The 15,966-nt window shown below is 35.6% G+C and overlaps 1 protein-coding gene across 10 annotated transcripts in view; it reads left to right on the top strand.

The window, feature by feature from the left end:
• LOC309615574 (histone-lysine N-methyltransferase SETDB2-like) overlaps positions 1 to 15,966 on the top strand; it is an 83,033-nt gene that overhangs the window by 20,457 nt on the left and 46,610 nt on the right. For all 10 annotated transcript variants that reach the window (XM_082365425.1, XM_082365427.1, XM_082365424.1 and 7 more), the window contains 5 exons: positions 7,008 to 7,571; positions 11,635 to 11,751; positions 12,494 to 12,663; positions 14,186 to 14,405; positions 14,956 to 15,055. In XM_082365425.1, coding sequence (XP_082221551.1) covers positions 7,008 to 7,571; positions 11,635 to 11,751; positions 12,494 to 12,663; positions 14,186 to 14,405; positions 14,956 to 15,055 — 1,171 coding nt within the window. The remainder of the gene's footprint in view (positions 1 to 7,007; positions 7,572 to 11,634; positions 11,752 to 12,493; positions 12,664 to 14,185; positions 14,406 to 14,955; positions 15,056 to 15,966) is intronic.

Here is a 15,966-nt window from a genome sequence, read left to right as displayed (position 1 = left end):
AAAAACACAAGAAGCTAGAATAAGTGAAGCAGAAGCAATAGTCAAAGAAGGTAACTTCTGAGTATAAGAAAATATCAAGTATGGAGGCAAAAGGTTTTACCAAGTACCACAGAAATGAAAATTACTAATAGATAAGTATTGATTTTTTAAAAGTTTTAATATCAGTCTTAAAGTATAAATATCTTACAAGTATCAAAACAAACAAACAAAAAAAGCCAACAAAACAGCAAAAATCAGGCTAGCACCTTTGCAAAAACTCAGAAAACATCTATATACATAACCTTCTGGAAAACTTTCTCAAAAATCCTCTTGCTGACCAAAAGAGGAGTCAGAATGTATAAGACGTGTATTTAAGAACTGGCAGTGGCATGGAAACCATCTAAATATAGAGTTAACTATAATAAAGATGAGTCCTTAAACTAGAGACAATGGAGGCCCTGCATGGCATGCAAAGTTTTATGTTTATAGTGAATTTCTAGAGAGAGTTCATAGCTTTCATCGGATTGTCAGAGGGTTTATGGCCCTAAAAAGTTTAAAATATCATTATTGTGGATATGGAGCTTCTAAATACAATTTTAGCAATTCTAATCCAGAGAAATATTAAAAGAATGAGATGACTTAGAATTTATACTAGTCAAGCAAGAATGATTTAGTATTAGGAAATATATTATTTTACAGAAGTAAACCACAGGAAAAAAAGCTTGTCTTAAGATAAGATGCCAAAAGACTTTTAAAAGTAATATGAACCATTAGAAATAGAAGAACTCTTTTTTTTTAATTTTTGAATTTTATTTATTTTTTTATACAGCAGGTTCTTATTAGTTATCTGTTTTATACATATTAGTGTACATATGTCAATCCCAATCTCCCAGTTCATCCCACCCCCACCCCCCCAATTTCCCCCCTTAGTGTCCATACGTTTGTTCGCTACATCTGTGTGTCTATTTCTGCCCTGCAAACCGGTTCATCTGTACCATTTTAAAGAATTCTTCCTTAATGTGGGAGAGAGTATGTTTCTTAAACCAGCATCCACGTCCTATATACTGATGAAACTTAGAGACATTTCCTTTAAATAAAGATTAAGACAGAAGTGCCTGCTATCATAATTGTTATTCAGTATTTTTATGGAAAGTCTAGCCAGTATAATAGAATGTAAAAGAAAATATGATTATTGAAATGTACAAAGTAAAATTATTTGTAGATAGTCTTATCCTTCTAGAAAATCTAAGATGCAAGTGTAAAATTATTAAGGTAAAATGAGGGTTTAGTGACATAGTCACATAAAATAAAACTGTGAGACTCTATACCTTTAGAAAATATGAAATTAAGTCCCCATTCACAACACCAGAAAGTAAAATAAATGAGACTAATTACAAGAAGTATATACCTGAGGAAAATTAATACTAAAGATTTTAATGAATGGATAAACTTATTACCATGTGCCTGGATGGGAAAACTGCATATTATAAAAATGGTAATTCTTCCCAAATTAATTTATAGATTTAATTTCGTATGAAATCCAAGCACTTGGATTTTTTTAACTTGGCAAGCCATTATAAATTTAATCTCAAAAGATAAAAAAATCAGAAAACACCTAGAACATGTTTAAAAGGCAAAATAGTGAGGAAGGACTTGCCCTGAGAAATATCAAAATGTTCCATCATAGTATGGAAAACAATGTTATATTGGTATAAGAATTAACAGTTCCATCAAAAGGCAGAATAAGTCTAGAAAATAAGAGGACATTTTTATGTATTTCTAAGAACTTGAGATATGATTAAGCTAGTAAGTCAAAAGTCAGAAGGTGAAAGAAGGAGGTATTCAGTAAAAGACTCTGGAACAATTGGATATCATTTGGAGAATTTAAGTTAGATCTTCATGTTACATCAAAATAAATTCCAGATGAAACTGGACTCCCAAACCATAGAAAAATTAATTATAAAATTAGAACCCTAAAAAAACAGAAAAATAATAAATATTAGATATCTTTCTATAACATGTATCATGGCATTATTCATAATATTGTTTATACTTTATTATGAATACTTAGTTCACTGCCTAGAATGTAAGCTCCTTGAGATCACAGAGCTCTCATCTTTTTTTCCGTAGCACCTGGTGCATAGCAGGCACTCAAGAAATCGTTGATGGAAGAATGAATGAATGAATGAATGAATGAATGAACGAACGAACGAATGAACAAGCCCCCAGTAGGAAAATGGACAAAGCATATGAATAGACAGTTAACCAAAAGGAAAAAAAAAAATCAATAAACATGAAATTATGTTCAAACTCCTTATTATTTAGAGAAAAAAATTAAGGAGGTAGTAAAATATTTTTCACCTATCCAATTGATGAAAAATTTTAAAATAATATTCAGGTAGATGAGCATTCATCCATGCTATGAGAGTATAAATTGGTCCAGCCTTTTTGGAAAGCAGTTTGGCATTTTATATTGATTAAAATATGTGTACCTCCTAGTACCATGATTGTAGTCTCTAAATGCCATTTCTCATTAAATGGACCCATAGTCCCTTAGAGAAATGGCTGATTCCAGACCTGAGATATCTTGTGACAGAAAGCAAAAAAGCTATCAAAAAAAAAAAAAAACCGTATGCCAACACATATATATGGAATTTTAAAAAAAAAGGTTCTGAAGAACCTAGGGGCAGGACAGGAATAAAGATGCAGACATAGAGAATGGACCTGAAGACAGGGGGAGGGAGAAGGGTAAGCTGGGACGAAGTGAGAGAGTGGCATGGACATACATACACTAGCAAATGTAAAATAGCTAGCTAGTGGGAAGCAGCTGCGTAGCACAGGGAGATCAGCTCTAGCACAGGGAGATCAGCTCGGGGCTTTGTGACCACCTAGAGGGGTAGGATAGGGAGGGTGGGAGGGAGACGCAAGAGGGAGGGGATATGGGGATATATGTATATGTATAGCTGATTCACTTTGTTATACAGCAGAAACTAACACACCATTGTAAAGCAAAAAAAAAAAAAATCTGTCACTTTGGTAGTTGCTAGTATACAACTCATCATTTCTCATCATTCTGAATACTAGTAATTAAAGAAAAAGAATCAAGCATTTATCTGCCTGCTTATACTAACTGTATTTCAGGATAACCCAAGAATTGATGAGTAAAATTTCTTCTTTATGAAAGCACTCTAGCCAGAAAATGCAGTAGGAATGATAGAATTAGAAGATTGTTATTTTTACAACTACTACCCGCATCCCACCCCGCCCCAAAGAAACAGTGGCCTTAGCCCAGCGGTCTCAAATGAATTGTGGTCAGAACAGGTGTTTTGTTTTAAACTTCTAACTTACTGAGTGATGCTCTTGTAAAATGCAGTAAAATGTTGCAGCAATGTTAAATTGCTGTAAAAGTTTCTAAACTTTTGCACTTTCAATTTTTGTACTTACCATGAATTGTTAAGAAACCACGGGGAACTGGCACCACCACACCTTAACGTAGCACTGGTCTAGACAACGATCATGAGTGAATGCCAAAACTGTTAAGTGAAAGTGAGGAGCTTTAAAATGGATGGAAACACCCAAACCCACTTATAAATCTAAGCATCACTAAACGTGAACAGTCAGACATTGTTTGTCTCCTTATGTGATGCAATAGGAAATTCATAGCACCACGTATGAATTATCTCCCCCGACCCCCCACCAAAATTGAACCTGAATCAAATCAGGCTTCTAGAACTGACTACTGCTTTGCCAGGAAAGTAAGGGGGTGAGTTAAATGACAACACCACAAGGAAGGCATCAGCCAAATTCCAGAATGTGGGAACTACTATAGGACAAGTGACACAATTTATTTAACTTTAACCAATAAATGTCATTAATGAAGAGGGAGGGAGCACTACATAAGGTTAGAGACATAAAAGACACCTGAATCAAATACAGAGTGTAGGGGTTGTTTGATTCTGATTCAGACAGATTTTAAGACAATCAGGGAAATGTGAAGATGGGCCATTGAGATTATATAGTTTTAAAAAGACTTATTTGTTAGAAATACGTACTAAATTATTTTAGATAAGTGTTTGCTTTAAAATACTCCAGTGTTTGAGGGTGGGGCAAGAGGGGTGGAGAATAGATTAAATAAAATAGGCAAAATATTGATAATTATTAAAACCTGGTATTAAGTGTCAAACATAAAGCCAGACATTAGCTGTAGAGGTGAAAACAGATTTTATTCACTAACTACTGACAGTAGGAATAAGAGCTGAGCTCCATCATGATTTGTGCTGAGGTGACTGGTGTTTTAAAGGGCAATGGGGGAGTAAGGAAGGGAGTACAAGCTAGGGCTCAAGTGAAAACTTACTAAAGGTTAATCAGTGTGAATGCCCATGAGGCCAGCTGTGTGTGCTGGCTGGCAGTCATCAAGATAGGATTCTGTCCTCCCACAGAGACTGGAGGACAGAGACCCTGTCCTTCCTGATGATTACCTTTCAAAAGAATGGCTTTCAGGTTTTTGAGAAAAATATTCTTGAGTTGTAGAAGGTACATATACATCTCAGAGAGACCCAGGAAAGATTCATAATTTTAAGACCTTCTTAGTAAATGTTCTAAAAAAGGTCAGGGGCTTGTCTTTAGGTGTTGGCTGGAAGAAACAGCCTTGAGCTTTCTCAGGGAGGCATTTTGTTGAGAGGCTGGGGTTATCCTAGAGACATGCATGTCCTTATGCTGCTAGAAGCCTTGCTAGAGTTTGGTTATCACTCAGTGCAGAGGGTTGGACAGAGTCATTATGTGCTGGGGGTTCTGGAGTTCTCACAAGTACATGAGGGTCCAGTATATCAGTCTTTATGAGAAAAGAATACTCTTAAGTGTATGTTTGAAAGTTTTTTAATAAGAAGTTATTCTTAGTGTATATTCCCCTTGACCAAGTAATTCCTCTTAAAGGAATGTATCTTAAGGTAGTAATCAGAAATTTGGTCAAGGCCTTATGTATGAGGATGTTCATCAAAGTAGTAAATTGGAGACAAATTGGAAACAAATATTTCCAACATTAAAAGATTTATAAATTATAGGACATCCTTTCACCTACTAGATTATCAGAAATCCAGAAGCATCAAGAGCCTCTGTGAAAGCGGGCGCTCTCATAAATTGCTGGAGAGGCTGACCCCATGGAGAGCAATTAGGCAATCTTAACAAAATTACTAATCCATTTACCCTGTGACCTAGCATTCCGGTTTCCGGGATATCTTCACATGTATGAAATTATTATATGCGAGGTTTTTCATTACATCATGATTTGTAATAGCAAAAGATTGAAAACAGTAGAAGACTAGTTATATAAATTGTGGAATTTATGTAGAGGATTACTATACAGCTGAAAAAAGGATGAGGCACCTCATATCTGTGCATTCAGTATGGCACCAACTAGCTACATGTGGTTATTTAAATTTGAACTAATTAAAATGAAACTTAAAATTCAGTTCTTTGGTCGCAGTAGCCACATTTAAAGGTATTCAGTAGCCACATGTGGCCAGTGGCTACGTCATTGGACAGCACAGATATAGAACATTTTCATCAATGCAGAAAGTTCTGTTGGACAGTGCTGCTTTATATAGTGAGTATAAAAAATTTTCTAAAATACCTATATTACTTTTATAATAAATAACAGATACCTAGAGATAGATTGAAAATATTATGTAACACAAAACAGTTTTTTGTGTGTGTGTGAAAGTTTAAAACCTGAGTTTGGAACACATGGAATCTTCACAGATTTTTTTTCTTAAAGTCAATAACCTCTCCATTTTCTCCTGTAGTTTACCATTTTCAGATGTGTATGAGACCAGGTGGGTTACATATTATGGGGAACGTTCACTTGGTACAGTTGTTGAAGGCAAAAAGAAAAACACAGCATAAAGGATTCTTAATGAATTAATTATTTTTTTACCTAGCCTTTACTGTTTTTTTGCTTGAACCAAGCTTGTCTGAAGACATAACCTTCCTCAGGTCTTTATTGAACTCATGTCCTACATGAAGTCTAAATTTGCTAGGTGCTATTGGTGTAGATGTAGCAAAAGGTACCACTGTAATCACAGCTTTCTGGAATACTCTGAAATTAGACTGATACAATAAGAAAGATACTTGCTTTGTCTGGGTCCCCAGCACACAGCTTCTAAAACCTTTGAAATCTCCTGAGTGGTAGGAGTGTCTTTGGCGTGCAAATGAGATGACTTGGTGAGGCGCTCCTAGTTAACTTCAGGATGGAGGTTGGACGCCAGAAAGACAACCTTGGTTAGAAGCCTAAAACTTTCAGCCCTACCTCCCAACCTCCAGGGAGGGGAGAAGGGCTGCAGGTGGAGATAATCACCAGTGGCCAATGATTTAATCATTCATGCTTAAGCAGTTAAACCTCCATAAAAAACTTTAAACAACGGGCTCCTGGAGCTTCCTGGTTGGTGGACAGTTTGAGGTGCTGGAAGGGTGGTGCATTTGGAGAGGGCATGGAAACTCCATGCCCCTTCTTACCTACCTTGCCCCATGCATCTCTTCCATTTGGCTGTTCCTGAGTGTATCTTTTATTATAAACTGGTAATAGTAATTAAAGTGCTTTCCTGAGTTCTGAGTCTTTCCAGCACATTATCAGAGAGAAAGGGGTTGTCAAGAGTGTGGGTGACCTGGAAACTGCATTTGGCATCTGGCATGGGGGCGGTCTTATGGGACTGAGCCCTTTAACTTGTGGAACCTGTTGCTGACTCCAGGTCGATAGTGTCAGAATTGAACTGAATTATTGGACACCCAGTTGAAGAAGTGGTGCTGGAAAAAACACCACATGTTTGATGTCCAGAAGAAAAAAACCCCTTCAGGTATAACTTTATGTGGCTGCAGAACATAGTAAGATGTTGATTTCAGAGTCTGGCTTATTTTAGTGTTGTCTAAGAAGAAGCTAATAGGAGTTAAATACCACCTTAGTGTGCAGTGTTTTTTTTAAAAATGGGGATTATGCTATACATTTGAGATACTAATAAATAATTAATTTTAAACAGATCTACAGAAAATAAGGCAGTTCCCCCTCTGGAAAATAAAGTTGCAGACTTTAGAGAAAAAGAATCATCTTCAAATTTATCTTACCAAAAGCATGACTGCTCTGGTGCCTGTCTGATGAAAATGCCACTTACCTTCAAGGGAGAAAACCCTCTGCAGCTACCAATCAAATGCCACTTCCAAAGACGACATGCGAAGACAAACTCTCATTCTTCAGCACTCCACGTGAGTTATAAAACCCCTTGTGGAAGGAGTCTACGAAACGTGGAGGAAGTTTTTCGTTACCTGCTTGAGACAGAGTGTAACTTTCTATTTACAGATAACTTTTCTTTCAATACCTATGTTCAGTTGACTCGGAATTACCCAAAGCAAGAAGAAATTGTTTCTGATACGGATATTAGCAATGGAGTGGAATCGGTGCCCATTTCTTTCTGTAATGAAATTGACAATAGAAAGCTTCCACATTTTAAGTACAGAAAGACTATGTGTCCACGAGCATATTATTTAAACAGCTTTTCCAACATGTTTACTGATTCATGTGACTGTTCTGAGGGCTGCATAGACATGTGAGTAGAAAAACATGGCATTTCAAAAAAATCTTCTGAATGTAGGGGTACTTATCAAGAAGTCCTGCTCTGTATCAGTTTGTCTGTCTGAAACCAGTTCATCGAGAATCTAAAATAGAAAGATGCATCTCATTAGCAATAGGAAAGAAAACTCTTTGCCAGTTATTTTAGTAATTTGGGAATTATTTCTTCCAAGGATAAGTATTCCCTTTAATCTAGTACCATACTCTTAATAGCAGCAATTACAGCTAATGCCTTGGAACTGTGCCAAACACTGTGACAAGTGCTTTACATATATTTGCTTGTTTAGTTCTCACAAAACCCCATGGGGTAGGTAATATTATTTCCATGTTACAAATGAGGAAGTTGAGAAGCCAAGTGTAAGATCAACAAATTTAAGAACCAAGATTTGAACCCGTGCTCTTAACCATTATGTTATATGTTGTATTTTACTTTTACAAATCATTTCCTTGCTACTTTTTTTAGAAAGTTAATGGTGCCTCTCCTGATCATAAAATTGACATTCCATAAAAAAAAATGAAAACATGTTCTAATATATTAAGACTTTGAAAACCATTTTTTTTTCAGGGTGTGTAATTTATTGGTATTCGTAGGTTTGCATATGTAGAGCGGAGTTGCATTATATGTACATTTAATTTAATGCAAATTTAGCTGCCTGTACTAGGAAAAAGAAAAAGCATGAGCAAGATAAAGAGAAATAATTTAAATTATATAGATAGTTTTCACCATCCTCTCAGAAGGAGTGTAGATGAGATATCAATCTGCTGTTACCTCAGTTTGGCTCAGTTCCTTTAGGTCTGTCATAGAGGAAACTTCTCACTGTGCCAAGTTTTATTCTGTTTAAATATAAGTTGTTGTTTTTTCCGCATTGCCTCTAAACGTAACTCATCTACATCTGGCCAAGCCCAATCTCTTTCAGTGATGGAGGAAAAAACTAACTGTCGGACAATGTTTACTGTACTTTATGGTCAGTTTAACGGGGTTTTTTTAAAGAATAATTTTGACTGTATGTGATTTTTGCCTTAGACTGTAGAAAGTAACCCCCATGTAACATGCACCACCAGCATATATATTTTCATCTATTGGTCAGAAATTACAAGAGAAGTCACAAAATAAGCAAAAGCTGAAGCCCACTGGGATCTGGAATTGGACATGAGCACTGTGGCCAGGGATTCTAATCCTGACAGGAAAGGGAATTAAACATGTCCTATGCGTGGCAGAGAGTAGACACTGAGCTCTTTGGGGGGACAGAAACAGGGACCTGCACAAGGCTGGGAAGTAGGCTAATAACTCACAGGGCCTGGAATTGTATTAATAACAACCGGGTTTAGAGCTGTGAAACCCATAGGTCAGAGCCAGAGCAATGAGGAAAGCAGCCAGTGTAGAGGAGCACCCAGGAGTAAACTCCACGAAAAGTATGATTTCAAACAGTCAAAGCACACAAAGACATTTAGGACCATGAAGGCAGCATAAGTCCCAACAAATGGCAGCATTCACACCTGAAGAATCAGAGGTAAATGTAGAATCTGACTGACAGAGACTTTAAAATAGGTATGTTTAAAATGTCCAAAGAGATAAAATATTAGCATCCATGAAACAAGAAAAGGAGATTATTTTTTAAAGTATACTGTGTATGTAAAAGAACCATTTGGAAATATGGGAAATAAAATATATGGTCATTGAAATAAAAACTAAATAGATGGACTAAATGGTAAGCATTGGTATAGCTGGAGAAAGAATTAGTGAATTGCAAGGCAAAACTAAAGAGATTCCCTCAGAATGCAAAGAGATAAAGATATGGGGAAAATAAATTTACAGGTTAAAAAATATGGAGGATAAATGAAAAATTCTAACATACATCTGAGAAGAAAAGAGCATTATTCAGAGATAATAGCGGAGAATTTTCCAGAATTGAAGAAAGACCGGAGTCTTCAGAGTGAAAAAGCCTACTGTATACTAGAAATGGAAAATAAGATAACTGTATCTAAATATATCATGATGCAACTTAAAAAGTATCTAGGGCAAAGAGTAAATCTCACACTATCAGATAGAAAAGAGGAAAAATAGATTGACAACACACTTCATCAGAAAGAATAGAAGACAAAAAGGAGGCATATTAGCTTAAAATGCTGACGGAAAATAAATGTAAAACTAGAATTCTGTACCAACCCAGACGGTCATCTGTGGGGAGGGAGGAGGGTCCTCACACAATTACACAGCAGTTGAAGACATGCATAACTACTTTCTAGCAATAGTACTTTTAAGTCTATCTAGAGCATTGTTTTTCAAGCTACAGGTTTAGTAGGATGTAAAATCACTTGTAACTAGCATTTTAAAAATTAAATCATACAGAAGGTACCCACGTGCATCACACATGATAAGGTAGTTTCATGCCACTGTTATTTCTGCTTGTACGCATACACACATATATAAATATGCATGCCTCTGTAGGATCGTGAAGAAAATATATTTCTTACTGTGAGTCATAGTCAAAAATATTTGAAAGCTACTACCCTAGAGATGCTTACACATGTGCATAAGAATAAGGATGTTGTAGCATTGTTTGTTGTATTGAAAACTAGAAGCTACTTAATTGTATACCAAGCAACTTAATTGTATATCTAAATGCTGTGGAAAAGTTAGAAGGAAATAACTAGATTTGTATATAACACAGATGGGTCTCAAAAGCATTATATTGAATGAAAAAAGTTGTAGGATAATAACTATAGTACTTTTTAAAAAAACAATACAATATATTGTTTGTAGATAAATATGTATGTAAAAAGTATAAAGGATGCCTCACCAAACCTCTTGAGAGTTTAGTTTTATCTGTAATGCTTTTTTTTTTTTTTATAAGGAAGATCATATATACAGTATATATGTTTTAAATTACAGTTGGCCCTTGAACAATGCAGGGGTTAGAGCTGCTGACCCTCCGTGCAGTAGAAAATATAACATATAACATAGTTGGCCCTCCATATAAGCGGTTCCACATCCAAGCATTCAACCGACCGTGAATCATGTAGTACTGTGGTATTTACTCTGGAAAAAAATCCATGTATAAGTTGACCCATGCAGTTCAAACTCATATTGTTCAAGGGTCAACTAAAAGGACTAGACAAAATGATGACAGCTAATTCTATATGGTCGAAATATGAGTGTTTATTGTATTATTGTTTGTGTTTTTCTGTACTTTTTAAACTTTGCAAACAAAGTCATACTAAAAAAAGCAACAGTAGATTTCTACATCTGTAAATAGAATCCAAATTAATGAATTTATTGCTTGTTTTTTTCTGTTGCAAACAGTAGTTACCACTCTGACATGTATTGTGTATATACAGAAAAATGCAGAAGCAAATCATAGAGGAAAAGACCTTAAAGTCACTTACAATTCAACATAGGAGACAGGATTCAGAGATTTTAACCAGCTTACCAGTGGTTACATACCTAGTTTATAGCCGAGATAACCAGGTTCCTTACTCCCTATCGAGTTATAAGTCCCTGTCATGTTAGGTAGTTATCTAAATAGTTAAAGGGAAAATTTTTTTTATGATTGCATGTTTACTGCTTAGCAATGTTACGAAAAACAGATTGTAGTAGCCAGATACCCAGCATCAGTCTCCCCAATTTATTTTCATGTCATTGGAGGGAGAGATAATACAAGACATATGCAAAACTGTATATGCCCTTTTGAGTTTGACACATATAAGTTTATCCATTGTAAGAGAGCAGACATAGGAGAATTTTTACAAAGAAGGTTTTGCTGAATACGAAATGAAAGGAATTCATTTTGAAAAGTTAGAGTAAACTCATAAAGTTAAGTATCTATTTCATGAGCAAATAGAGGTACAGGGCAGTTTATAATTATAAACTTTTGGTAGATGTTGTCTTTCAAAGAGGTCTTTTTTATTTAGGGAAGAAGTCTAACAGTCCATGAACCAAACAACTATTCTAAATACAATTACATCCTTTACACTTTTGTCAAGACAGTCTCTTAACTTGGTGCTTTTTTATTCTGACTTCTCCATCCATTGCCTTTTAGAACAAAATGTGCATGTCTTCAACTGACAGCAAGGAATGCCAAGACTTGCCCCTTGTCAAGTAGTAAAATAACCACTGGATATAAATATAAAAGACTACAGAGACAGATACCTACTGGGTAAGATACCTTGAGGATCCGTTGCAGGGTGTTTATATCTTTGAAGAAGGGTACTTTATCATTGTGGCCTGTAGTCTTATAAATGTTGTTAAATCTTAATTTCTTATACCAAAAATCTAAATTAAGGAATTAAAAAAAAAACCTGTATATTGTTCTTGGAAATGGAAGTCAGAGAGCACACATGTAACAGGCAGACTATATCTGACACTCATCTGCTTTGAGTCTGACTCTTGCCCTGCTAGGGTTAACTTACTTTGGGTAGACCTTTCCCCATTAAGATATATACTGTGCAAAGTTTGTCTGAGAATTGGGAATTTTCAACTTCTCATGGTTGTTATTAATAAAAATAAACAGAAAATTTTCTTCCTAGACTTTCCCTTCCTAGACATTTCCTTCGTAGACATTGCTAGACATTTTTAAAGAGCTAACCTTTACTATGTGCCAGGCATTGTCTCAAGCACTTTGTAGATACCAACTCATTTAATCTTCACAAAACAACCCCATGAAGTAGGTAGTATCATATAATCCCCATTTTAAAAATGGAAAATTGAAGTACAGAGAGGTTAAATTCAAGGTCACGTAGCTAGTAAATGCTGGAGCTATGATGGGAACCAGACAGTCTAGTTCTAGGAGCCTTCACACTTAGTCTGTCTCCCTTGGTAGTTATTAGTGAGGTAGCAATATAAAGTGCTTTTGCTTTAAGATGTCTGATTGATTTTTCTCTTGTATATTTTATTGACAGCATTTATGAATGCAGCCTGTTGTGCAAATGTAATCGACGAATGTGTCAAAACCGAGTTGTCCAACATGGACCTCAAGTGAGGCTACAAGTATTCAAAACTGAGAAGAAGGGATGGGGAGTACGCTGCCTAGATGACATTGACAGAGGGACGTTTGTTTGCATTTATTCAGGTAAAGCAAAGGTTTACTTTCACATTACTCTGTAGTAAGATCTACATTTCTGAATCTCCATTTTACTAGTCAGGGCCACTGAGATCTTATAGCAAGGACAAGAGCAACAATATATAGGAGGAGCATCAGAGGAAGACAAGTGACTGGGAAATTGAGCACTGAAGGGATGAAATGCCTTAGGAGGAGGTATCAGGTGTTCCAGAAAAGAAAGGCTAAGGGATAAAACTTGGGTTATTGTGTGAGGCACATTTTTTGGTCTCTGTGGCTGCAGATGCTTTGGGGTAAGGTAAGAAAGCTTTTTAAATAGGAAATCTAAATGACTGATTTGCTAAGGTAAAGATTATTAATCAAAGACTGTCTTGTTCAGTGTCTTGAGCTATTAGAATTTAATAGGTTAACATTGTAATAAATACCTTCAGGTGATGATTCAGGCAAAGCAGTTCACTCCATTTCAGGGACTCGAGAGAGTTGCCGATGTTCTGAGCGAAACTTTCCAACCAGTGTGTTACAGTTGTGCAATTACTGATTCTTTCAGGCCATATCCCACAGGCCAGACACGTTAGTCTCTAGTTGTCTCTTCCTTTTACCCCAGAGTGTCAGGCAAAAACTCTCACTTTCTGTGCGTACCATGAAATGAGAAAGGTTGGAGAAACACGACTCTCAAAGCAGTCTAAAGGAAATGTGCTAGGCAGCAGGGACTAGAGCAACCCTCCTCACCTGAAATTCCAGGTGCACTTCAGTGAGGGCAAGAATTATCAGAGTTCAGAATAGTCACACCTGGATCCCTGCCACATACCACTTACAGACACACATACTACACAACTTGCCTAGACAATTCGTCTCTCATATTTCTCAAAATAACTCTTTGATGAAAGTCAGCTGCCCGTAAAATGCCAAATAGTGTCCAGAAAGTATCATTCATTGGCTTTATCTGCATTGTTAGAAAATGCACCTAAGTTATCTCTCTGATCTAGTTGCAAATTTTGACTTGTTAACTATAGTTTTGAGTTCCTTGAAAGAAAATGCGTAAGCTTCAGATGAAGATTTTAATTACACTAGGGCTTAATATGAGAATAGGCACATATCACCACAGATTTAAATAGGTCACTTTATAGAAAGAGTAAAGGTTTTAAATGATAAAGCATTTATAACTAGACACAAAAGCTCAAATTTTAAGACTAGAGTTCACCTGTCTAATTTTCTAGAATGCTTTCTGATCTGTATTTTTGTTTTATATTATTGTAGCTAAATCTCTTCTCTTTCATGTTATACCACAACAGATAAATACTTCTTTTAGGTGCCCTGTATTTTTTCATGTACTGGGAGATATGAAATCTCTTCTTGGTCTTTTATATATTATTTCTTACAGTAGCTTTCTAGGATGAGTTAGTGTTTATCTTCATTCTAGAAATAAGGTATACCTTACAGAGTTCTTTAGTAATGGAGCAGAAGAGATGCCCTTTTGTTGCTAGTAATTGTGTTATTTTTTGTTGTGTTAAGCTCTTTTACTTTTTTCTTTTAGGAAGATTACTAAGCAGATCTAACACTGAGAAACCTGATGCTATTGATGAAAATGGAAAAGAAGAGAATATTATGAAAAATATGTTTTCAAAAAAGAGGAAAATAGAAGTCACAGATTGTGAGGTTGAAGTTATCCCATTAGAATTGGAGACATATCCTAGAAGTGCTGTGACTGAGGAGTGTCCACCTAAGCTCCATAATAATCCCAAAGAGCCTATTATGTGAGTGAGATCTTATGAACCCAATCAAGATTGATCTATACTGTATACTATTGATCAAGAGTAGTTCTTTCTCTTTCCTCTTTCTTTCTTAATTTCCACCTCCACTCCTATATATCTCTTGTATATCAACTTGCTTCACAGTTGTAAGTTTAACACTGTGAGAAATCTAGGGCACTTAGATTTAAAAATCTAGCCTACATACTTTATTTCCTCAGTTTCCATTTGTGGAGTTTTACCTTTAAAAACTTTGACTTTAATCAGGTTCTTTATGGATGTCATAACTTTTGCATTTCTTTTTATTTTCTATCACCATTTTATTTGCAAAGCTTTTCTTAGGTTTTCTTCAGTTTTTTAATATACTTCAAAAATGATTGACTTTAAAATACTATTATACTTTTTTCTTCTAGTGAGGGATAGGCATAGATGTTATAACTTAGATTAATTTCTAATGGATATTTATGTAACAGTGAAGCTATCCATATAGCTTCATATAGGGCACGATAAAGAGCATTTTTAGTGATATACAGAATAACTTTTTTTTCCTTTTCAGAGAAATGAAATGTAACAGTATTTCAAGAATTCAGTATCATTCAGTCATTAGAAGTCCTAAAACCAAGATGGCCAGTATTCAACACAACGGGAAAAAGATGGTAAAAACTGCAAAATGTAGATGGTGCCCTTCTGAGAACATTAACTATTACTTAGTTCAAATTGTTTGTGTTACTTAATAATGTGTAGGATTTCTTTTATTATTTTGTAATGTGGTGCTGTTAAAGTGTTAGGACTATGTTTTATTTACTTAGTATCCTCCATGGTGGTTGGCATGTTCCCAACTTAGGTATATAAGGAGAATGTTGGTCATGATCTGACAGTGTATTCTACTGAGACTGAGAGCTATCCAGTCTAAGAATTTATAGAAGAAGCTAAAGTGTTCAAGAGTTGATAGTATTACATAATAAGAAAAAAAGGATGGAGTAATTTAAGTTAAGGAGAGATGGTTGTGAGATGTAGGAGAAAGAAGAGAAGCAGCCTAATGAAAGAATCATCAAGAAAGCAACATTTTACATGATAGCCTCTGAAGGTACACTTTTCAGTCTGTACTGAGAAGAGGAGTCAGAGACTGTAACTTCGAAACAGAATGATGCAGGAAAAAGAACAGGCAGACATAATGGTAGTTCACGGTAAGGCTTGTTGATGAAAATTAAAACTCTGCCCTAGGTGGTGTGCAAATATTTGCCCTCTGCCTAGTAACATACAGTAGGTACCTCTTCAGTACCACATGATTATGAAAAATTGGGCCGGGGGATCACATAGACTTGGGTTTGCCCTCCAGCACTGCAGCTTACTAGCTGCTTGACATCTCTCTGTCTACATTTCTTTATCTGTAGAATGAGAATAATAGTATCTATCTCAGATTTAAGAGGATTAAATGAGATAAACATCAGAAACTTTGTGTAGCACAATGCTTGACACCCAACTAAGTGCTCAACACATGTTGACCATTGAAGTACATAAATAATAATAATAATGGTCAGCATGTGTGGAGCACTTAGTTGAGTAC

This window comes from Balaenoptera borealis (assembly GCF_965194805.1).
Source record: "Balaenoptera borealis genome assembly, chromosome: 18".
Classification (NCBI taxonomy): Eukaryota; Metazoa; Chordata; class Mammalia; order Artiodactyla; family Balaenopteridae; genus Balaenoptera; species Balaenoptera borealis.
This window is presented reverse-complemented; position numbering and strand designations above follow the sequence as displayed.